This window comes from Opisthocomus hoazin, chromosome 5 (assembly GCF_030867145.1).
Source record: "Opisthocomus hoazin isolate bOpiHoa1 chromosome 5, bOpiHoa1.hap1, whole genome shotgun sequence".
Lineage (NCBI taxonomy): Eukaryota > Metazoa > Chordata > Aves > Opisthocomiformes > Opisthocomidae > Opisthocomus > Opisthocomus hoazin.
The window spans coordinates 31,246,661-31,272,236 of record NC_134418.1 but is presented as its reverse complement, the minus strand read 5'-3'; the positions used below and the strand labels follow the sequence as shown (position 1 = coordinate 31,272,236).

The following is a 25,576-nucleotide window of genomic DNA, read 5'->3' as shown; positions in this document are numbered from 1 at the left end:
TTCAGCTATAGCAGGAACAGTAAGCTTACCTCCTGATCACAATGTGTGAAGTTGTGACACAAACTTAACACAGTAAGGTGTATACTGCAGTCAAAGGGGCAATGCCCTCAAACTTTACAGTGAGGACTACTACACTCTCTCTGTCTCCAGCACTAAGACAACTGCCTACAAATACACCTAGACAGATAAGACTGACTGAAACCATATCTTCAGTTTATTTTCAGTAAGAGAGACATCTCTCATCTTGCTTAGATTCATGCACATACAAAACTCCACAAACTTGCAAGCAGCCAGTGACTTCAAATGGACCACTCAGTTACAAATACAGGTAGCTTAATTAGTTATCTCAGAACTCACATTTTGAACCATTCTCTCATTGTCTTAAGTGGTCTGAATATTTATTCCATTATGAGTTAAAGTTGTTCAAATTCTTTCCAGTTGTTACTCATCCAAAAGTGCAATTTGTGGAAGAAGAAGAAAAAAAAAAAAAGTCTTGTGTCACATTCATGGAAGATTCAGTATCTGGAAAAAGCCTGTTATTTCCTTTGGAAAACTTCATATTTCATTTCAAAAGGATGCAGTTTAAAACTGCTATTTTCCTTAAAAGAAAATATTCTATTTAACACGTAATGTTCATATTATAAGGTGAAACAAAATTGAAGTTCTACCAAACACCTTTTTTTTTTTAAAACTGAGAAAAAAGAGCACTTGCCATAGGGGGGGAAAAAGAAAGAAATGTGTGAATGAATTACTGGACAAGATCTACTGCTGTCACTCTCACTGAACTGGAGGTTTTTGTAATCGTGAACTTCTTACTAAAAGACAATTGCTTTCTCATGCAGAGAGCATTTTCTTGCCCTCAAATTCCTGTTAATGGTAAAAACCCCCTAATACACTATTACAGATTTCTTGATCTGAATTGTTCCAGAATGACTGGCACAATGACAAACACGGAACACTGCACCCACTTTGCCTGCAACTTCTCTTTTTAAACTGGAAAGAACTACTCATCCTCTATAGTGTTATTGATTTTTGTCATTATTTTCATTGTAAACTTGACATTGGTTGAAGCACTCTAAAGGCTAATTTTTGCTTCGAAACATCTTCTTTACCCTATGTAGTCGTTGTAAAATCTGCTATTAACAGGTATTAGAGAAGAACCTGCACATGGCTACTGGCCAAACACGTTTAAAAAAAAAATAATCAGTGAGACTTGTTTAAATGGTATTCCATATTCAAACATTTGGGGGGCACTGTAAGAGGAAAGCTAACAGCTACCCTGAGGTTACAAAGGCATTACCTTGATCTGCTTCCTGCCCGGCAGGGGCTCAGTGCTAATGATCTTCACAATTACTCCACTCAGGAACTGGGGCCCCACTGTGTTAGCCTTGGCAGGAGTGGCAGAATCTTCACTGGTGGCTGGTCAATTTAAGGGGGTGAGGTGAGAAGAAAATTTTACATTTATTAGGTTGACAAACTAAAGATACTATGAAAGCACATAATCAACACGGCGTACGCAAGAAATGAAACAAGGGGTTATAAAATACTGCTCCTGCAGACTAAATTGGCTTTTTTTTTTTTTTAATCTAGGATCAAGACTGTTCACAAGGTAAAGTCAATGTAAGTAAAAAAAAAAGGAAAAAGAAAATAGCTCCACGAAAAGAGTCTTAGAGAAGTTCTGACAGCCTACAGGGTTGTCATATTTTATATTCTATTGATTACAGTCGATAGTTGAACCCTTAGTTGTAGAGTAATTAAAAATAAGCAAATGGACATTGGAATGTTGGTATTGAAGTGGGCGAAAAGAAGCACAGAGGATGCAGACCAAAAAAGAGCAGTTCTGTCGCTGAAAAACGTAGAAATTTAACCACGAGGTTAATTTAACCAAGCTACTTTTAACCATAAACCCAATTGCAAGCCATTTTTTTAAGGCCTTAGAGAAACTGTTCCGTAAATCACTGCAGGTATAGTTAAACCTAAGCAAATCAGGCCCAAGTTACATCAAAAAAGCTGTTTCTACATTTACCTCTGAGGCTTTTATAATTGCAATTGCCTAAAAAGATCCTTAAGCTTAAAGAGTGCTACTGGAATATGCTGAAATTACTTGTTTACTCTGTACTTACAAAATTCCTTAGTCCCAAATCTATCTAAATGAAGGGGTTTTGCTTTTAATAACATTTGACATTCAGAGAAAGCGCCAGCATTATAGAAATCAAAACCATTCTGCAGTGTTTCTGTAGGACCAGTGTCTTACATCACTTATGTTTGTGTACTACATTCATGAAGAAAACAAGACCAAAAAAATAATCAAAAACAGGATTACATTTGTCATTTTCAGATTGCGGCTTTTTCTGTGCACAAGATTCCGTTTCCATCTCTCCCACAAGTTCAGATTTGATCCGAGACATTGTTTTCTTTAAAGAGGCCATACTGGCTTTTTGAAGTGTCAAGTATTCTTGCTTCAAATCCATCCATTCGGTCCTATAAGCGGCAACATAGGCATAGGATGTCAGTTGTAAATAAGAAAATAATGTTTAGAAACCCGCTGATAACTTAGACAAAACAGTTTATACATAGCTTAAGCTGAACTTGGTAAGCAGTGCAGACCACTCTTACCCTTAGAAATCTCCCTGCATTTAGGTCAGATTAAGCCTTGACAATAGCTGCATTTTTATTATTCTGCTTTAGCTTTTAATATTCCAGGCAAGTTCTAACAAGATGCACCTAACATTTAAATAGAGTGACTCCCAAATTTGTTTTGCATATTCAAAAAACACAGAAGAGCTTGATAAACTGTTTTCTACTGCAACTACAGAGCACAAGCACTAAATTCAGGGTTAATTCAGAGACAGTGAACTCTGAATTCACTGAAATTAGTTCAGTGAACCCACTCCTGTGTTACTATATTAAGAATCAGTCTAGAAAAATCATTGACGGAAAATCAACAACTGGTTAAACTCACCAAAAAACCTACTGAGATAAGAACATTCCTTACTATTCAAATGCATTTTGGTTAAAAAATACCACCACATGGAAGCAATTTATATATTTACATACATTTAACATGGAGATGTTTCTGCAAACAGCTAGAGCTTTGCTCCACAACAACACAATGCCTATAGTGCCACTGTGAGAACGACTCATTGTTACCCTAATCTGTGCTATCAAACAAGCTGATAGAGGATTTTTAAAGAGGAGGATATCTTGTGGTAATGGTTTTAGCTGTTAACATTGACAACTGTATACTTCAAAAAAGCATCCAGACTCACCCAGGATCATACAGTCTCAACAGAGCAAAGACATTAAAATAACAAAAGACCCACGTAATGATTCTTCGAGATAAAAAGGCAACACCATTCCATGGCAAGGTATGGTATAAATACAAGCTCAAGGAGGGACTTCTTAACTTGACTGGAAGGACGAAGAGGACCAAGGGGAATGAGTCAGGCAAGTATTTGCAATGCTTATGCTCTTTGAAAACTCCCCCCCCCCCCCCCCCTTCTTTGCTATATTTAACTAAAATTTAAAACTTTTTTTCTCTGTATTTGATGCAGTACTCTCACCATCTCGGTAGAAGAGGACAAGCATCGTTGATGACTACCGTTTTTTGTGGACCCCTTTTACTTTAACATGGAGGTGCTTTCTGTGATTTTAAAAAAGTAAGTGCTTCCATGTTTTAGTAGAGGTGAATCCTGATCGCAATACTGAAATAGCACCCCGGACTTTTCTTTTTGTCTGCACTTCAGTCGCAAGATTTTTAGATCTGGGAAAAGAAAATTGAAGAATTTTTGGCTGTACACAAATGGAAGGGATGCTTCTCCAACAAGACCTAAAAGCTGAACAACACATTTTTGTGGCCTGTATTTTATGTTTAAAAAACTTGAAGCTATTTTTTTTTAATTTTAGAGGACTCCCTTTGCTTTAACATGGAGGTACCTGCTGCCTAAAAAAGTAAGTGCTTCCATGTTTCAGTGGCGGTGGATCCTTATATGCTCTTGAACGTGCTACTAGAAATACTACAGCTCAAAGAAGCCTACTTACAGTAATATACATGTATGTTTATTGCATTATCAGAACCATGCATACTATGCTATTTTTTTATTTAGCAAAATTAGTCTCTCAGGTAAGGACCCCCACAACTTAAATGTGGATGTACTTGCTTTGTTCCTGAATAGTAAGTGCTTCCATGTTTTGGTGATGGTGAATCCTTTTTACTCAACTGAAAACACTTCTCAACAAGATGTATTTACACTGCACATATGCCCTACATGTTTTAACATAACGCACAATTCTGTACCATGGTATACACAGCACAAGAAGGCAAGGACCCCCTCTACTTTAACATGGAGGTAACTTGCTGGATGCCTAAAAAGTAAGTGCTTCCATGTTTTAGTTGTGGTGACTCCTAAGAGCCCAACAGTTAGAGGCATGAATATTTTTGTGACTTCTGGAACTACTGAGGAACTAGGTGTAAATTTGTGATGTGCAGTTACTGTTGAACGATTTTAGGCAGAACTCCACAGACAGCAGTAATTCAGACTTAAAAACTGGTATTCTTTTAAGCTACAGGCTAATACTGTTGCTAATATGCAACTCTGTTATATAAAAATTGGAATTGCACTTTAGCAATGGTGATGGACTGTGAGACATACAAAGATTTAAACAGTCTGAATTAAAATATTCCAAAAAGGTGGTATCATTGTTAAATCATTGTATATGAGCCTGTTAAGCAATAAAAATTCAGTTAAGTATGCAAAACTTGGGACTTTGAAAGTTTCCTGTAACTGGCAACACTTCCACAAACTTCCACACACTTCCACAAAGCAACAAGGCTAAAAACACTGCTCCAAATGACCAAGATTTGGAGAAAGGTAAAAAGCAAAGTATATAAAACCTAAACCCACCCAGTCTGGAACCCACCCCTGGTCTCACTCCGGAGCAGATCGGCTGGGGGGGGGGGGGGGGGGGGGGGGAGGGGAAGAGAGTCTTTTTTTTAAGCAGCCAACCCCCACCACTACCCACAGCACTGCTCAGAAACATTCCATTAGCTTAGTGAAACCACGGAAAACGGTGGAACACCTTACTGCAAAAAAGCTACAAAGCAACCAAAAAGTTATCTTTCATAACCTACTTGGAGAGTACTCTGAGTGGAATGACTTCTTCACCCATTTTGTGCCTTTCTTTGTGTTTTTTCTTATGTTTCCTTTTTGATTTTGAAAGGGATGTGTCTTTTTTATCTTTGTCATCTTCTGCAGAAATGTCTACATTAAAAAGTCCAAAAGAAAAATGTTACAAACACTTAAAAAATACAGGTATTATAAAATATTTCAATAAAATGGCATGGTATTACTTATTACTAGTTCAACAAACACTAGTTCTCTTTGATTAGTTCTCAACTGAGTTTTGCCTCTAATCATGGATTCCTGTCAACCCAAATGTGATTTCAATGCAGCTTTTAATCCCATCTACTGCTTTTTTCTTGTCTCATGTAAGAAAACTGGGATCATCAGCTTTTTCTTTTGTATTTTAATCTTACTGATATTAACTTCTTAGTGAACTATTTTTACTTAATGATGAGATTTACCTGCTTCAGTGTTGAAAGTTCTTTCCTATTCTCCATGCAGCTTATCTCCTTGGAATGACTCATTACCAGGTTTAAACTTAACTGCAGGGAATGCCACATATTCCTAAACCGACCTTGTTACGTCTCCACCATATGAACCATTTTTCCCCCACTGATTCAAGCAGAGCAACCTTTTACCAGTTCAGTTTTCATTCTTTCAAAGACAAATTCAGTGTCCAAATCTTTCACCAGCACAAGTAATAAACCTATTAGCCTCCAAAATTCAGTTCCCTAATGCATTTGTATCACACAGATTACACTTGTTATATTTCTTGATGCTTTCCAGACATGTTCTTTGCAATCCCCCTTTCCTGACTTGCTCGCTACCCTCTAGCATATCAAGATTCCTATTTACTTAACTTAGGCCACTACAAATACAATTTCAATTGCAAAGAATGCAGTTGCTTTAACTCGAGCTTTTCTCCTTATGTAGACTTTTCACTCGTTATTAAGCCTGCCATCTGTAATCTGTAAGACATACATCCGCCCTTTGATTTAATTCCTGCATATAGTTCACAAAAATACTAAAAAGACATGCAATGAACTTTACCATTGGAATCCTTTGGAGCTTCCGTTTCCTCTTTTACAGGAGGTACTTCATCCTTTTGAACAGTTTTCTTGACTTTTGGAGTTGATGTCTCACCATCTCCAGAGCTGGTTCTTTTTCTCTTCCCCGGCCTGCTTTCCCAAGGTACCTCTGAGCTTTCTGTTCTGACCCATTTTCTTTTCTCTCTCTTTGAGGGCTGCCTGTGAGTCTCAGTTCCCTCCATTTCTGAACACTCTGATGAAGTCCTATGTCTCTTTGACTTGGGTACTTGCTCCGTTGTAGCATTCGTGTTCGATTCCTCTGTCTCTACAGCTGCCTGCACATTGCTCTCTTTCTTGATTTTGGATTTCTTTTTTTTCTTCTTTTTCTTCTCCTCTGTATTAAAAACACAATACTTAAAACTGCCAATGATTAAAAACTAGATTAGATTAACTGATATAAGTAAACAATCACGATACCATGTGTCATGATAATCTGGGATGTTAAATGAAATGCCTGTTTTCACCACCTCTACTACAGAAGAGATGCAATACATTGTCCCAAAGTTATTCCAAGGCATTTTAAGCAGAAGAGAAAAAGACAGATAAGACTCTCAGTCTCACAAAGGGAGAAAGGCCTCTGGGTCACAAGGGCAGCTTGACTACACGATTCCTGAAGTACTCTCAAATTAGAAAGAAAGGAGCTAGACTTCGTTGCTTCTTAGCAAATGCACATTTTGTTATGCTCTCCCTTACTTGTCTTTCATAAGAGATACTTTCCTCTGTCACAGAGACTCTCTCCAGAAAGTTGCAGCAGAGAAGAATACCACAAGGCTTGCTCTAAATATGGCAGACTATCACAAACTCATCTGAACAGCACTAACGTTTTAAGTATAATTTTGCTCTTATGTCTGTATCTTTCCCTTCAATGCTAAATATTTCTAAACCACTCCGTGTCAAATTTGTCTTTTGCTAATGCTAAACGCTTAGGTAATCATTTATTGTACAGTCTGAAAGCTGCTCTGCCAGCCTAACAATGACTAATGGTGGTAGCCAGCAACACAGTAAAAAAGAAATTAAGTTCTTTATCAAGCAGGACAACAAAAAGGCAGATATTTATTATATTTCAGTTTTACACTTGCATTCTTAAGCCTACATTGTTCAAACAGCAACATGCATTTTTATTAAGTTTTTAAGAAACAGAAGATTAGACTGTAGTAACACAGCAGTTCAAAACTGTCTCCTCAAAAGCTGAGGCCCAAATCAGTCTGTTTCTTGTTCCCCATAACTCAGTAACACTTACCTACTACACTACTGTTACTTGCATTCAGTACAGGAACAGGCTTATTCTTTACTGTTTTGGGGAAAATCCCAGGTTTCCGTGGCGCTTCTTCTGGTGGATTATTCAAAAACTTGAAAAAAAAAAAAATTTAAATCCACAAACCATTACTAAATATATATATATATATATATATATTTTTTTTAAGGAATCTCCATCCAAGTTCAAACCAGCAGTCCTATAATCATTTAACAAAGATGTAGTCCCTCTTGACTCCAGAGGTCTATATTGTTCTTTCAGTGGTGTGGTGGTTTTTGTGGGTTTTGTGGTTGTTGTTTGGGTTTGCTTTTTAAGTGCAGAGCTTGCTTGATTTCACATTATTAGAATGATATTTTTATACATTTGTTACCATTATGATATTGATACATAAATGTTTTTGAACTTTCGAATCACATTTAAATACACAAAATTAGGTATGACTATGCTTGTTTGATAAAATTTATAATAGCCACTGTACTGTTACACAGAGATCTCTATTTCCATACAAGATGCCAAGAGTGGCAAACCAAATTATTCCAGAACACACCCACTACGCTTCTACTAAGTCTCCAGGTTATTAATGGAATTACACGTTTAAAGAATTGTGGAATTGATTAGAGGTCTGAGGGTATGAGACATAATTCCTGCTAAGTTTTTTAACTATGATATTCTAGGAATTTCTCCAAGATTCAGTATGTGAACTAGTAAAGACAACACCATCCATATCACAAAGAGACAATCAGGAAGAATATTAACAGACCAGAGGCACCATTACTCACCTCAATAGCTTTCTCTGCTTGCTCTTTAGTTTCAAATTCAACAAAAGCAAATCCCTTTGGATCGCCAGTAGTTCTAAACCGGGGTATACTGATGTAAACTACATTACCACACTTCCCAAACACCCGCTCAATCCAACTGTGATTGACATTTCTGGGAAGCAACTCCTGAAAAAAAATTAAAAAATGAAACAAATGTCATTTTCTCACTACTGTATTACCATTGTATCAGATAGTTTACTGCATCTGCTAATTAAAAAGTTGTCACAACAAAATATATTTAATTTTGACATGACAACGTTGAGAAACATTTTTCATTTCAGTAAGTATTCTTGTTGAGAGGTCATAGTATTCAGGTAGTAAAACCAGTGATCTGAAAATGGATCTCTAATCATTCATATACCTATACCAAATACATTATATATTAAATTAAGATGTTTTTCTTCTTCCTGCAAATACCAAGACCTCACCTGCAGCTGCACCTTTGCAACATGAAATATCTTTGTGAATTTAAGACCTTCGAGCAAACACAATTTTGCATTGTCTCAAACTATCCACTGCAAAGCAAAGGGATTTTCTTAGTGGTTAGCATTTATGACCTACTTGATCAGGTGCAGCAGAAACTTTCAGCCAACTTCTTGGATGATAAAACTAACTGATTTTTATTTCTATAAACCCCTTTACATAGAAACACATTTTAGCCCCTTGCAGACATCTTGTCTCAGTTCCTAAACATTTCCCTTCACCAATCAAAGACAAATCTTGTCATATCAACTTCTAAATAGACCCAACTGAACACTTTAAAAACCTGCTCCCAGATTCATGTCTGAACAACAACAGAGAGTCAGCAATTCTTCATTTTTTTCAATGCAAGTCATTGCACTAAAAGCTTTTGCTTGTAGAAAAACATTATTTATCACATTCAGGTAGAAAACTATTTTTGCATTAAATTTGCCTGCCTGAAAAAAACACTTCATTTTGGTTCGGTATAAAGTTGAAAAGCCAGTTCGTTGAAGCTTTAAAAATATTATGGAATGAGTAAAAAATAATAGCATATGTCAAAATGTAGTTTATGTTAAAGCATATAAAAAAGTCACTAACCATAAAATAATTTCAGAGAAATTTAATCAAAACTTACCCTGATTTAAATGAGACTGTAAAAAAAGATTACTATTCCTTAAAGAAACACATCTTTAAGTCTCCATTCTTATTTCAGAAATGAAGCTTTGACTTCCTACATAAATTCAGAAAACATACTACTGTTGGAGACAATCCTTCACAGTGGAGGTTGTAACCTTCATATTAATCCAACATAGAAATCTTTCTTCCACCTACTCCAGAATGAAACAAAACTTGCCAACACTTTGACTACTGCTTCTCCCCGTTGCTACATACCAGTCATGTAACATGGCTTAACACTTCTGTAATTCCAGTACGAAGAGCAGATACCTCACACACTAGTCTTTAAAAAAAATTTTTACCCATCCTTTTTGGTAGCAATAAGAGACAATAATGAGTTGCTACATATTCTCCAAATAAAATCTCTATCAATTCAGTAATTTACAAAGCACACCAGTTACCTATTTTGGTCTTACAGAAAAGCTTAAAATTAAAACCCATTTAGCTATGTACTTAACCTATGTACAGAATATGTAGCTCATTAAATTTGTAATATCTTTTCCAAAAATGATACAGACAAAAATACTTAAGTAAGTTCTAAGTGGTCCCTGTAATCAGGTTAGGGAAATACTATGATTAGCACATTGTACTTAAAAAAACCCTAAGAACCTTTCCTGGGCTTTTGTTAAAGAAGCCAGAGTAATCCAGCTTCTCTTCATCTGGATGGGCTGGCATTCGGGGCACGATTATTATGTATCTTCATCACAGAAGGCTTGGTGCCTGCTTGAAATTATTAATTCAGCTGCTAACAGCTACAGGTACATACCTAAATTGACAATAGTCATGAAAAGGCTTCCTCAGAAACAGAAGCAATTCCACACTGGCTTTAATTTTATTAGAAGAATTGCACAGGATTTAAAATAAGTGACAGCTCAACCATCAGATGTCTTTCCATGCTACCATTTAGGTGGCTCAACAATACCAATAATAGCTGTTTCACTCTAATAAATCTGAAATATCATGTTGAAATTGGGAGATTTTCCAGAAGCACATGCTCTTTTCATTTCAGTATCAAGGTAGCCATGATATAGCATGCTATTAGGAGGGTTGTTTTTTTTTTTTTTAAAGTCCCTTAAAAAAATAAACTATCTCATTTAGACACATTCTGCCTTTGAAAGAAAGATGTTTGTGTTAAAGAACACATGCACTTGCAGTAACAGATTTTGTACACAGAGTGTCCTTTGTAAATATTTCTTGGTACCAGTGCTGCTCCTCTAATGGCATTAACTAGAAAAGCCCAGCGGAAGCAGTAATGGTTAAATGAAAGTGCACCTTTTCTTACTACCAGGTGTAGCAGCTCTTTGCTTAGCATTTAAAATTATTTAAGCTGGTACAAGAAATTGGTGTACCAAACTAATCTCTTTCTTGCCCTGGTAACTGCCAATGCTCACCTCCTTAATTGATTTCCCCGACGTACACTGCAAAAGCAACAGTAGCCAGCCACCTGCCCAGTCCCTCCCTGTGTTAACAAGAATACTGATGCACAGACACATTTCTGCTACATAAAAATATTTACTGCATTGAACATGTACACTAATCCCAGTCTATGTGTCTCAGCATTACAAGTTCAGTACACCTATAATGCTTTTCCCTCCCTCACACAATCCTTTTCTTTCAGAGAAAAAAAAAAAGAAAAAAGAGAGACAATCAAATTCTATTAGCTTTTATACTTTACATAAACGTTTCTTGTACTAAATCCATGATGTTCTCAAAGAAAATCTACCTTCTAATCCAGGTAAAACTACATGGCTGCTTCATGTGTTTTTGTTGCTCTTCATACAGTATATAATACTATGCAATTGGATTGTCATAGACAACACACAGTAGGTTTTGCACTCTTGAAGAATTAACAGCAAAGTTTAAAAGAGTTTCCACAGTTAGAAATAAAGCACTTTGCCAGACATGAGGATATACAACAAGTACACCCTTACCACATAGACTGTACGACTATCCACATCCTTTGGCTGCTCACTCAGTGGTTGGCGTCTTCTGATTCTAGTTCCCTCTAAATCCAGCTAAAAGTAATAAGAAATGAACAAGCATTTTCCATGAGATTATTGCCTACATCACTACCACTATCATTATTATGCCACTATCAGTAAATACAAGAGTGAAATGTTAAATACCTCTACAACAGATGAACTTTTAACGGCTCGAGCTATCAGTTTTCCATCAGTAGTCAATTTTTTCATTTTGTTGAAAGAAACAAGAAGCGATATGTCGACATCTAGGGATAAAAAGGTGCAAAGGATGAAATGAGGGTAATCTAGAAAGCATTAGTTATATGTTCTAATCTGACATTAAGACTCCACTAGTATTTTTGTAAAACAATCTGCAAGTCATAAGTGTACTATGCAACCAAGCTGCCAAGGATTCATAGAAATTTTTTACCATCAAAATTAAAGCTTCAAGTAAACCTGTATTTAATTTTCTTTTGTGCTAACCTTTATCAAAGGAATTTTGTTCTTTTACCTTCCCACTGATAGCTATTGTCTTTGAAAAGAAAGGAAGAAAACTCCCTTTCTGATGTAGCTTTACAATACAAAAACAATTTGCATTGAAAACATGCCTCTCCTTCAAGTACTCAATCAAGTGTTTAACACAGTCTTCCCAACACAATAGAGCCCCTGTTTGCACTTCAGATGCAATGAGTCATGCTGCTAAAACCTTGACAGAAAATTATGTAGTACTAGTCTTAATAAAAAAGTTAAAGACATCCAAGTTCTAATATCTCTAGAAAACGTAGGGTAAGTTTTATTCCTCTGAAGGTCCTTTTTTTAAAACTGGCTTGAAGTTCAATATAATTGAGGACTATACCAAGCAGTCAGAAGGCTACACTTTTCACACAATGCAGCTGGACTCATGATTTATACTTCGAATAAATACAGGCTCCTTAAGAAAACAAAAATAAGTAGACACTTCGGGAAACTGCCATTTGTTTGTTTTGATGGAAAAGGACCACCTCTTTTTACAGGCATCCGGTCTAGTCCATCTAGTCCATGTGGCATAACACAGTTAACTGAACAATTACTGATAGACTGTATTTACCACACACGTACTGTTTTTTAAAGTAAAAGCATAGGAGTCACAGCAGCTAATGTGTAAATTAATTTCTTCAGAAACTCACAAACAGCTTCAGAACCAAGCTCAATTTCCTACTCTGAAGTCAAATATCAACCACATCACAAATTGTCTAAAGGAAAGAGACCCACAGTAGCCCTACATGCAAATACACAATTTCTCACATATCAAACTTGTGCAGTAAACATGAAAAAAAATGTATCTAATTGCAAATCCAAGTGACATTTTAATTTCTACATATACCTACCCTACAAGTCAAGTAGTGCACCTGCAAGGGCAAAATGCCCCTAGTTTGCTTGCTTGTTCTTAAAATTATACAAAGCTAAAAAAAGAAAGTCAGGTCTCCCAAACAGTCACTTGTACACTGGCAGATGCCTCTAACTTATGGCTGGTAGTAAAGGAAAGGAAAAGAGAAACACTAAATATAGTTTCTAAAAAATAGTACCAAGCTCTGCCTCCTGAGCTGTTAATCCTAAAGCAGTTTCCAGCATGAAACTACTGTCTTCCCCAGGAGCAGGCATGCACCTCAGTATAACTTGTAACTGTCACCAGCAATACAGTGAGGACAAAACATATTTGTTTAAATATATTTGTTTACTGAAATATGCTGAATATAAACTTACACCCATCTCTGGACTTTTCTATTTGTTCTCGCAGAAATCTATCTTTGTGGAGATTAACATCACCAAACCAGAAATCCACTTGTTTCGCTATATCAGCCAGAACCTGTTTAACCCTTGACCTCTTCTTTTTCTCTCTCTCCTTTTTCCTTTCTGTGCTTTCTTCTTCCATGGCTTTGTCTCTTGCAGTTTCAGTCTCCATTCCTGTCATTCTGTCAACTGAAAGTTAAATATAATCTTTGAGAAAAATAAAAATATTCTTATTTCAAGGAGTAAACATTCGTGTTATACCTTACACTAAAAACCTCATGCATGCCCTGCGAGACTACGTGCCATTCATTATTTGTAGCATAGAAAAATACAAAGCATACAGAAGACGAGGAAAATTAGGTCACACAACAACTGTGCGGTGAAGACTAAGCTGGAACTCATGGCACCTAGTACTTGCCCTTAGCTACAGAGATTCACTGGAGGCAAGCTGGTACCAAACTGCAGGCTTTTCATTTAAAATATGTACTATTGTGTTAATTCAGAATGCCTGTGAACAGTCTGCCCTCCGCATTAGTTTTCTAACAGCAGCTTTTGAATTTCAGCAGCAGTCATGAGATTTACAGTTTCAACTGCTTTTGCGAGTTACCAGAAAAGCAGCACTATTAAATAATAACAAAAAAATACGTAAGTGAATTTTTTAAAGCACTTGGGCAGGTCAAAAAGTGTGTTTTAATAATATATAACTTCCCTGTTACCAGAAAAGCAAGCTACTTGCCAAAGAGAGCCTACAAAAACTAAATCTAAGCAGTAGACAATTTCCCTCCCAATAAACATATTTTCTTAAGACTTGAAAAAAGACAGAAACTATTTGTTCTCCACTCCCCATATCTCCCAGTACAAACCATCAGAAAGAACACACAAAAAATGCACAGCACTATAGACTTCAGAAACTGCCGTTTTACACAGAAGGCAAAGCAGGAAAAAAAAAAAGATGGATTATATAGAAGACTTCTGAAAAGAATGACCAAAGGACCGTGCTCAGCAGGCATATATTGTAAATCCAGTTGTAACCACGGTGATGGAATTAGTTAATCATAAAGCACGAACAATGCTGCTATGTCCCTTGTACAGCCCTGCCCATCTGGACATTAGGTCTGGGAACAGAGGGTTTAGTCCCTAGGTAATCATTAATGTTAAACAGTAATGGTGAAGGGTGATTTTTAATAGAAATAGCGTTAACAAATAGTTGCAGGTGTATTTGTGGTACCTGTCTATTGTGTGAATTAACTGAAGCAAAAAGTCATACATCTCCCCCCAAAGAAGTTAGTGTTAATTAAAACTAGCAGGTGCCTAGAACTGGTCAAGACGACCCGTGCCACAGGGACAAGAGCCAGAAGAGGACTGAGTTTGCGCAGAAACTGTGATGAAGAGGATAAGCCTTCATCTTAGGACCCCCGACGACCACCACTAGGAGGCACTGCGCAAGTGCGGGTGGGAGGAGTGTATGAAAATGGACTGATTTGACTATGAAAGAAAGGGCTTATGTAATCAGATGAATATGTATATTTTGATCTATATAAACTGCACGGAAAGGGTATGGGGTATGCACGTTCGGCGGAATGCATCCGACGTCGCAATAAAGAATGCCTGCCTTTTAACACTACATTGGTGTTACGAGGTTTTATTCCCGGATTTTCGGTGACAGTTTCTGGCGACCCAGATGGGACCCTGCTTGTGAATACCGACGGATCCGCGGGATCACGGGACCTCCAGCCGGCATCGAGGGATTCTCGAGGAGAACCTCTGATCCCCGGACCGAAGGATTCCAAGTAAGTCCCCTGGAATTTAATTAAGGCATTCTTTAGGTATGATATACGCCTGCTTGTAAATCGTGGTGAAAACCTCGTAGAGTTGGGCTGAAAGGTACCTTTGTGGAAAGTCTCTGCTCGGTGAAAGCCGGTGGAGCGGGGCCCAAGGGGGAGGTCTTCAACAGGGGGTTGAAGTCTCCAGGATCTCAGCAGGGGGCTGGGATCCCAAAAGGGAGCTCCAACAAGGGTTGGGGTCCCTCTGATTAGTGTTTGTGATATAGTGCACAATCACTACCACTGGTCATTTGAAGGATGGGCACCTTTCCGAGTAAAAGACCCATCCCAAGGGGCACGCCTTTGGGATGTATTTTAAAGCACTGGAAAGAGCTGGGGGGGGACCCTTTAACTCGGAAACAGTTAATTGAATATTGTAATCATTGGTGGCCGTTATATACTCTGGATGACGGGGAGAAGTGGCCAGAAGACGGGACACTGTGTTATAATACCATTTTGCAATTGATGTTGTTTTGTAAAAGGGAAGGTAAATAGGAAGAAATAACATATGTAGATTTGTTTTTCTCGTTGAGAAATCATTCGGAATGGCAAAGGCAGTGTGGGATACATCCGCGCGGTTCTATGGTAATGGCTTTAAAGAAAGAAAACTGTGAAAAAGGTTCAAAAAAAATGTTACGTCGCTTGTAGTGTTGGCAAAGAGTGTTTGAAATATGAGCCTGAGGAGGATGATGTTGAATTAATGGTTACACCTTGTCAGAAATAGGGAAGTAATGAGGAGGACCGAAAATCTGAGACAGACAGTCCTTCCGTTTCTCCTGGGGGGGGGACAGGAAGATTTAGCCTGGTTTCGGGAAGGACACAGGGAAAGACGGGGGGGGGGGGGGGGGGGGGGGGTGTAGCAGAATCGGCTTCTCCCCTCCAAGCCCCTCTCTGAAAAGATAGGGAATGAGGAAGTAAAATTTTTAACAAATACAAGGACCACTTATTTGGTATTAAACCACATGTAAAGGGAAATGTAGTCATAAATCTGTAGATGTTGTTGGTGCAACAGGGTAAAAAGAAAATTAACCTTTCTTAAAGCTGTTGAAATTTAGATTGAGAAAACAGTGGGTAACTCACCAGTTTCTATATATGCCTGAATGTCCATTGCCTTTGTTAGGACGAGATTTATTAAGCAAATTAGAGGCACAAATAACTTTAAAAAAAAAATGAAGAAATTGAATTATTGATACCAGAATCAAAAGCCGTAGAGGCAAGGGTGTTTGTGTTACAGGATTCTTTTAAGGAGGAACAAATTCCAGAAGAGGTGGAAAACGCAGTAATCCCGCTTGGTTTAGGCAAATGAAGTTCCGGGACAGTCCAAATTGGCAGAACTGGTAAAAGTGACCTTAAAACCTGGATCCAAACCGGTAAGACAAAAATAATATCCTATTAAGTGGGAGGCATGAAAAGGATTAGAGGGGTTAATCATGAAATTTTTGGAATATGGGCTTTTGGTGGAATGCGAGTCAGAATACAACACACCTATATTACCGGTAAAGAAACCTGGAAGACGGGAATATCGACTAGTCCAGGATCTAAGAGCTATAAATCAAATAGTTCAAGATATACACCCAGTAGTAGCCAATCCCTATACTTTATTGACATCCCTGAAAGAGGAGGTTTACTGTACTAGATTTAAAGGATGCCTTCTTTTGCATACCTCTGGATGCACAAAGTCAAAGAATATTTGCTTTTGAATGGGAAAGCCCTGCAACAGGACGAAAGATGCAACTGACATGGACTGTACTTCCACAAGGATTTAAAAATAGCCCCACAATATTTGGAAACCAGTTGGCAAAGGAATTAGAAATATGGAAGAGACAAAACCAGGGAAAGGGGACATTGTTACAATATGTGGATGATATTCTAATAGCAGCAGAAAGCAAAGAAGAATGTTTTGAAACTACTATCAGTTTGTTGAATTTCCTAGGCCAAGGAGGATATAGAGTCTCCAGAAATAAGGCCCAGATAGGAAGAGAAGCAGTGATTTATCTGGGATTTGAAATATCTCAAGGGCAAAGGCAACTAAGCAACGAAAGAAAGGAAGCCATTTGCCAAATCCCAGAACCTAACAGTCCAAAGGAGCTGAGAACCTTTTTGGGAATGATTGGATGGTATCGGCTTTGGATTCCAAACTATGGACTATATGTGAAGCCACTTTACAACGCTTTAAGAGAATCCAAAGACTTGTATCTGACATGGACACCTGAATGCCAAAAATCATTTAAAGAACTTAAAAAAGCATTGATAATGGCCCCTGCTTTGGGTTTACCTAATTTAACCAAACCTTTTGAACTGTTTGTCCATGAGAGGCAGCATCTGGCCCTTGGAGTGCTGGCACAACGTCTGGGATCCTGGAAGCGACCAGTAGGATACTTCTCTAAACAACTCGACAACGTGAGTAAAGGATGGCCGGAATGTTTGCGCGCTGTGGCAGCGACAGTATTGCTGATTCAAGAAGCTCAAAAATTGACTATGGGCCAAAAGATAGTGGTGTATGTACCACACATGGTGGCAACTGTTCTAGAGCAAAAGGGGGGTCATTAGCTGTCCCCCAGCAGAATGCTGAAATATCAGGTTGTCTTGCTAGAGCAGGATGATGTGAAACTGAAAACCACAACCATCGTAAATCCAGCAATGTTTCTGTCAACGAAAAATCCAACAGAAAATCTAAAACATGACTGCCTGCTAACTGTTGAACAAGTCTATTCTAGCAGACCGGACCTAAGGGATAAGCCTCTGGAGAACCCTGCTCTGGAGTTGTTCACGGATGGAAGCAGCTTTGTGAAAGAAAAAAGACGAATGGCCGGATATGCTGTTGTCACCACGACCGAGGTACTGGAGTCAGGAACGCTACCTGCAAATACCTCGGCACAGAAAGCAGAACTGGTGGCATTGAGGCAAGCCTTGCAAATGGCAGAAGGAAAAAGGGTAAATATATGGACTGACTCTAAATATGCATTTGGTGTAATTCATGCTCATGGAGTCATCTAGAAAGAAAGAGGACTGCTCTCAGCCCAAGGTTCATCGATAAAACATAAAGAAGAAATCCTTCAGCTCCTCGAAGAGGCGCAGAAACCAAAGGAAGTGGCAGTGATGTACTGCAAGGCTCATCAATTTGGTCGGACAGCTGTAAACATAGGTAATCGATTGGCAGACAAAACAGCAAAGGAGGCTGCTGAACAAGGTATCTTTGCACTAGTACCAGTAAAACAAATAAAAATCCCAAATCTGAAACAAAATACAGTAAATTGAATGAACAATTATCAAAACAATTAAAGGCATCACAAAATACAAAAGGGTGGTGGGTAACGCCAAAAAAACAGATAATTGTAACCCCGCAAGTTATGTTAGAACTTGCAAAAAAAAAAACATACACAGACACATTGAGGTGTAGATGCTATAGTCTCAAGCCTAAAATCATCTGTGGTGTGTGTAGGAATGACAAGAGTAGTTAAATCCATAATAGCTAAGTGTCCAATTTGTCTCAAAAATAATCCTTTAAATCGAAAAAGGGCACCCCTAGGAGTAACAAAACAGGGTAACATTCCAGAAGATTACTGACAAGTTAATTTTTCTGAACTCCCCAGGCAGAATGGATTCAGGTATCTATTAGTATTAATTGATACTTTTTCTGGATGGCCGGAAACCTTTCCTTGTCGCACCAACAAAGCGAGAGAAGTAGTTAAAATATTGTTAAAAGAAATAATACCAAGGTTTGGGGTACCAGTTGGCATGTCTTCCGATAGGGGACCACATTTTGTAGCAGAAATAGTTCAGCAAGTAAATAAAATTTTAAGAATAAATTGGGATTTACATACCCCCTGGAGGCCACAATCAAGTGGGAGAATTGAAAAAATGAACCAAACATTAAAAAGACAAATAAGTAAAATTTGTCAAAAGGTGTCTTTAAAATGGCCACAAGTTTTACCATTAGCACTTCTGAAAATCAGAATCCAACCAAGATCTAAAGATGGTGTAAGTCCATACGAAATTTTGTATGGCAAACCTTATCAGACTCCTTTAATCCCAGGGGATATAAAAATAGCAGGGAAAACAAATTTAAAAATGTATTTGGTTTCTTTAGGAAAAACACTTGAAGCACTCCGAAAATACATTGTGCTGACCAGATCGCTTGCTTTGGATACACCTGTGCATCAGTATCAACCAGGTGATTTCATGTACATAAAGACTTGGAACTCTGAACCACTGCAGAAAAAGTGGAAAGGACCTTTTCAGGTACTGTTAACAACTTACACTGCAATCAGAGTAGAAGGGGTGGAACCGTGGATACACTACACTCGAGTGAAGAAGGCCCCTTCGTGGAAAGTCATCAATAAAGATCCAAAAACTGCAAAACTGACTTTGAAATATATCTAAAAAAGTAGCTATTACTATAAAATGCGGAGAGACTGTATCTTGATCTGAAAACTAATGATAATAGGAGCACTGTTCAGTGTATTAGAAGTAAGAACAGAAAACGTTGATTCACTGCCAATAAAAGCAGAACAATTAATATACCTCCTAAGGAGGACTCCAGAAAAAAATTTGATGATCGGGCTTATAAAAGAATTTGCAAATTTACAAAATGTGACCCAAATAACTGCATGTCTTCCAATCCCAAGGGCGGTAGGAGAATCAGTCCCATGGGGAAATTCAACAAGACATGCAAGAAAATTGGCTTCATAAAATTTTTAATGGATTCAGGTAGAATATTAGTTCTTGGGTCAAATCTTTAATCGGTACCGGACTGCTTTTACTGGTAGTAGTTTTAATAATAATACTGCTCATTTATTATTGTCTAAAAAAGGAACTCACCAACAGAACAGCTTTTAATCGAATAACTATTCAGGCTATTGCAAGAAGACAAAACCTTAGTGAGTCGGTTGTAACACTTCCACCACCCTATAGCGAAACAAGTGGACTATAAGTGTAGTGTTGTAATTTTGAAAAATATATTTTAATAGTATTTAATCATTATATGATAAAAAAAAAAATTTAATTATGGAAGTATTGAAAAGATAATTATTTCAAAACTTCCAAAGGGGGGAAATGTAACCACGGTGATGGAATTAGTTAATCATAAAGCACGAACAATGCTGCTATGTCCCTTGTACAGCCCTGCCCATCTGGACATTAGGTCTGGGAACAGAGGGTTTAGTCCCTAGGTAATCATTAATGTTAAACAGTAATGGTGAAGGGTGATTTTTAATAGAAATAGCGTTAACAAATAGTTGCAGGTGTATTTGTGGTACCTGTCTATTGTGTGAATTAACTGAAGCAAAAAGTCATACATCTCCCCCCAAAGAAGTTAGTGTTAATTAAAACTAGCAGGTGCCTAGAACTGGTCAAGACGACCCGTGCCACAGGGACAAGAGCCAGAAGAGGACTGAGTTTGCGCAGAAACTGTGATGAAGAGGATAAGCCTTCATCTTAGGACCCCCGACGACCACCACTAGGAGGCACTGCGCAAGTGCGGGTGGGAGGAGTGTATGAAAATGGACTGATTTGACTATGAAAGAAAGGGCTTATGTAATCAGATGAATATGTATATTTTGATCTATATAAACTGCACGGAAAGGGTATGGGGTATGCACGTTCGGCGGAATTATCCCCCGTGCATCCGACGTCGCAATAAAGAATGCCTGCCTTTTAACACTACATTGGTGTTACGAGGTTTTATTCCCGGATTTTCGGTGACACAGTGGTTGTAAACAGGTTACACTGACACACATAGCAGCTTGCTTGCAAAAATTTATGCTACAATCTCCAAATGAGAAGCATCTGTTAATCCTTCTATATAAACACAATGTAAAGATGAACAGTAATTAAAAATCTTCCAATCTTGCCTTTGAATATGTTCTAACACATTCTTACTTGCAAGTCCACGTGGCAACCAGGATGTGCTACACTCAAACACACATTTTCCCTTTCTTTTGTTAGGGCTTTTTCATCAACTGTCACCGATTTGAATGGCAAACCAGGTTCTGTCAGAACCTCAGAATTGGGCCCCTAGAAATTAGGGACTAACTAGAGGGAAGTGACTTGAAAGTACAGATTTACCTTGAAAAATATAAAACCTTTTTAATGCATCAATTCATCTTTTTCTGTTCACATTTCAATTCGCTGCAGTTAGTCAGTCCTCCTTGAAAACTGCCAGTCACCACCGTACTTCATTTTACAGGAGCAAAACAAAGCAACACTGCCAAAAGCAGACATCACCTTTTTGAAAATGAAATTAACATAAAAATTAAAGAAATTAATGTAGCTATCACCATATGAAAGAATTCTCAGCTCTCTACCAAGGTAACGTAGAAGGAAACCTGAGTACAGCCATTAGAGAGGAAGCCCACCTCTACAACAGGATGACAAAAATGGAAATGGTCTTCAAATTGTTGTGCAAATCGGGCTTCCTTGGCCGGATATCAGTTTCTCTCCCTGCTGTGAGCTGACCACTCAAGATAGTGAAAGGTCAGCAATCATCTTGACAAGATAATCCAGGTAAAACTCCCAACTGAAGCAGAAGTTCGAGCTCCATTCAAGCCTTTCAGCGAGATCTTTATAATCATAATCAGCAGAAAAATATACTACTTTGCCGAGGGCTATAGAGACTTGCACCATTAAAGGTAAAGCATCATTTTGGTATAATTTTAGTGGCTGAACAGTATTAAATGACCACATTGACATATAATGAATGTGGCTTATGTACAGCAAAGCTTTATTTTAAGAAGCCTTGAAGTGTTGCATGCATTTTTTGAGTCACTCAGCCTTGGTACTACCTTCCCAGGAGAGAGGTTCTCATTTAAACTTCAAGAAAAACAGCTGCAAGCTGTATTCTGGGCTCACCACCACCTCCACCCCCTGCCTTTGCGCTCCTGAAGCTTTGAGAAAATTACTTTGTAGGAGCTTGGAAATACAGAGTCAGAGCAAACATCAGCTATGAATCTATAATTACAATCTGTATACAATCTTACATTTAGTAGTGAGATACTTATACCTGAGACAACACTAGGTTAAAACTCAGGATTTAAGAAAATACTGTTTATAAGTAAGCATGCTAATAACTCATAGCACTAGCTTTTTTGTTGGTATTCTCTTCATTTGCAATCACTCTTGCAAACCTCAACTCATCACTGAAAGCTGCAATGCCAAGGTATAAGACAGTCTGTACTTTTGACTCATCAGCTCTTACACTGCCACCTCCCAGCTGCAAGCACTATTCTGACAAACAATTCAAATCATAAGAAAGCAAAAGCAGAGTCAAAATTACACTCCATTACAGTAAAACAGCTGACAACCCTTAGCTGTCCTCAAATGAAACAAAAGCAGTGTCTCTATGTGTGAAAGTGAAACCATGAAGAGGAGGGACAATTAAGCAGGGGGAGGGAAGTATAAGCAAGCAAAGATAATCTAAATCAAAATAATACGGGTCCACAGAAATCTACAGTAACTTATCTATACACTTTAAAAGGCAAACATTAAACATGTTGGTCAAGTTCCAAACCCAACTGCTATTGTTATAAAGATCTAGAAAAACATAATCAAATTTAACTGTAACTCAGGGTCTTGAAGAAACCAGGTTCCAGTTATAAAATATCTTTTACTCCTTTATATTATGCATTAATGCAAATGCTTGCTTGCTTTGGGCATTTTAAATAGCAAAATAGGGCAAGGGGGGGAGGAGAAAGACTAATTCAAAATATTTTTTACATTATGAAAACGTTTCCACATAGTCAGTGGCAACAGTTTCTCTTCTGGATGCTTGGTATAAATGCAAGTATTCAACAAATCTTAAACTACTTTCAAAGATGCATTCTGTAATCCATGTTGGGTAATACACACACAGGCAGAGCTGCAGCAGTTTAAGTTCCTATCCTGCCTTGTAACTTCACTCCATGGAAACTGAGCTAAGACAAGACAGGATTACATGGGGATCAGCACAATTTTCTTCACAACATAAAAACAGAGAACCCCCTGCTTTTTCCCCATTTTAAGTAATGAAACCAATACATCATTTTAAACCTACATTTAAGGTGTTTAAGGAGCATCATGAAACCTGTGTGCTCACAAACAGAAAAAGCTTTGCTTTCACGTGACAGTGATGCGTGTTAAGACTGTTTAACACGGGCAGACCCCACTGTCACTCCTGCTGTGTCCTTTCCTCTGTCACCACAACAGGTAGAAAATGGGTTTTTAATAAAACGCAGGCCTGCAGCATAAGACTGTGATTAGATGGATTCAGTTGTACAAACCAACAGATCACTGACACCAAAAACACAGCCCAGCTCTCTCATCTTGCTTCCGACACAGTCCTCCCTCAGTGTATCTTGTCCTCTGGTATGCCAGTTCAACCCTGGGACCTGAGAAATAAGTTGCTATTTTCTGGTCCTTCCCTGCTGGATGAGTGGGTTAAACCAACTCATTAAGGAGCTCAATAAGCAGCAGAGCTGATGAAGGGAAGCAGCAGGAATAAGCACTTAGGAGAAGGACAGAGGTGGGTACAAATGCGACACATTCTGCTGCCTTCTTAGTAGCCACACACAGACTGGCCCAGAAGCACTGCACAACTATAGCAGAACCTCACTTTCTTTACCCTTTAAATAAATAGGAAACACACAGCGTGAAACAGATTTTTTTAGCCCCGATTTAATCTTTGCCAGCTTAGCAACTGGCTAGATCCCGGTTCTGGAGAAGGCCGACCGCCACCATATGTTTGCCAGCTGCACATGTACTGACCGCCGCAGGTTTCAGCACAGCTGCTGTGATTGCTCATGGACCTCACGTGCATAAAAAAGGTAAAACAAGTCCAAAGTCAGTCATTCCCCGTGTGTCCCTCCCCCACATGGGACCCTTTCCTCCAACACGAGGTATCAGGTCCTGGCCACGCATGAAGACACCCCCAGGCAACACTGCCACCTGTGCTTCACCTGAAGGCAAAGTCACCACAGAGCCCCACGGAGACGCTGACAGACAGGGGCGGTTAGAAAGCCTCGGGAGGGAGCCACGCACGTTGGGAGAAGCAGGCACCGGGAGGCAAGGATGCCCGGCAGCCGGGCACGGCGGCGGAAGGCCGCTACGGGCGAGCCCAGCACACGGTTACGGGCCACTAGCGGCGGCACCCGTGGGAGAAACGCAGGGAGCGACGCTGCCCTGACAGAACGGCTCCCGTCCTCCACCTGAGCGGCCCGACCAACCGCCCGGCACGCGTAGCCCCCTCAGCCCAGCGGTCGCCACCCCGCTTGGCCGCACGAAGCGCGCCCGGCGCATGCGCCCAGCGCCAGGGGGCGGTGGCGGCGGCTGCAGCGCCCCCTGTCTGCGCCGCCGCGGCCGCCGCCGCCGCCGCTCCCGGCCGCTCCCGGCGCCGCGCACCACTGACCTGGCGCCGCGCCCGCAGGGCGACGTCACCGCAGCAACAGCGGGCCGCGCCGTCCGCCTCTCACGGCGAGCCCGGCCCGGGGGAGAAAAGCCCCGCGGCGCCGTTCGCGCATGCGCAGCGCAGCGGCGGGCGCGCCTTGCTCGGCGCACGTGATTTCCTCCTAGCGTCGGGGCGCTCTGACGTCACGCGGGCCGCGGCGGGAAGTTTCAAACGCGGGGAGGGAGCGGCGGCTGCCATCATTCTGCGCGCCCGGCCGGGAGAGGCGGGAAGGTAGGGCCCGGGTGGCCGCTGGGCCCCTCAGCCGGGAGCGACGGCCCTCGGGGGTGGGTGGGGGCGAGCTGTCTGCGGCGGGGTCCCCGGGAGGCGGCATGGGGCGGTGCTGACGGGGGCTGCGCGGGCCCGTCTCAGCCGTGTGGAGGAGAAGGCGGGCCCGGCAGGGTCTGTGGGGGCGCGCGCTGGCCGCGCTCGCCTTCGCCCTCGTCCCCGCGTTACCGAAAGCGTTCGCTCTCACCCGGCGGCTTTTGGAAGCGACTCTGCGCCCGTGAAGGGGGCCCGCTCCCGAGGTTTCGCACCTTGCTAAGCACCCGGGGGCTGCCAGGCAGGTGGCAGCCGTGAGGAACGGCGTGAGTCCCTCCCTGCTTGACGTGAGCTGTTTCCCGCTAACCCACAGCATGAGGGCAGCCGGCAGCCTGACCTTGCCTCGTGATCCTTTTCGTTGAAGCCCTGTAACAGATTGAACTGCAGTCGCAAGCACAGCTCCCCACGCACGGATGCAAATGGCAGTACTGATCAAACGCTGTAAGCCAGTGCGTACAGCAGTAAGTCACGGCTTCTGGAGACGAGTTGCTTTTGTAATGGTTTGTTCTTGGTTTCATCATGAAAGGCTATTTTAAAAGTTATTGTGATCTAACTCTAAACACATGAAGAGGCTTGACTTCACGGGTAACTGGTTTTGAGAGTCAGTTATCTTTAGCGTGAATTAAGCATGCGTGACCAAGCCCGGAGGCAATAAACTTGCAATAGAATTTTTCTGCTAATAGCTTCTGTTTATTCGTATCTTTTTTTTGCTGCAGGTAAATGTGTTTAGGATAATATGTTAATTCTAAACAGCAGTACGATCGCCAGACTTTTCAAAATTGCCTGCCATTCATTTAAATGAACGAATTCCCTTGAAAGCTAGAAAATAAGTTGGCATCTATAAAAAAGCCGTTTTGTACCAGTA

The 25,576-nt window shown here is 39.9% G+C and overlaps 1 protein-coding gene across 2 annotated transcripts in view; it reads right to left on the bottom strand.

Annotated features, from left to right (window-relative positions):
- LARP7 (La ribonucleoprotein 7, transcriptional regulator) overlaps positions 1–24,473 on the bottom strand; it is a 33,094-nt gene extending 8,621 nt beyond the window's left edge. The window contains exons 1-10 of one of the 2 annotated variants that reach the window (XM_075420871.1): positions 24,355–24,473; positions 13,126–13,341; positions 11,548–11,648; positions 11,353–11,436; positions 8,246–8,410; positions 7,452–7,560; positions 6,174–6,545; positions 5,132–5,261; positions 2,324–2,481; positions 1,301–1,419 (exon numbers count right to left, since the gene is read on the bottom strand). In XM_075420871.1, coding sequence (XP_075276986.1) covers positions 1,301–1,419; positions 2,324–2,481; positions 5,132–5,261; positions 6,174–6,545; positions 7,452–7,560; positions 8,246–8,410; positions 11,353–11,436; positions 11,548–11,648; positions 13,126–13,333 — 1,446 coding nt within the window. In that variant the 5' untranslated portion in view covers positions 13,334–13,341; positions 24,355–24,473. Of the gene's footprint in view, positions 1–1,300; positions 1,420–2,323; positions 2,482–5,131; positions 5,262–6,173; positions 6,546–7,451; positions 7,561–8,245; positions 8,411–11,352; positions 11,437–11,547; positions 11,649–13,125; positions 13,342–24,354 lie in introns of those variants that run through there. The other variant, XM_075420872.1, reaches the window with a different exon arrangement.
- Positions 24,474–25,576: the final 1,103 nt, after the last annotated feature.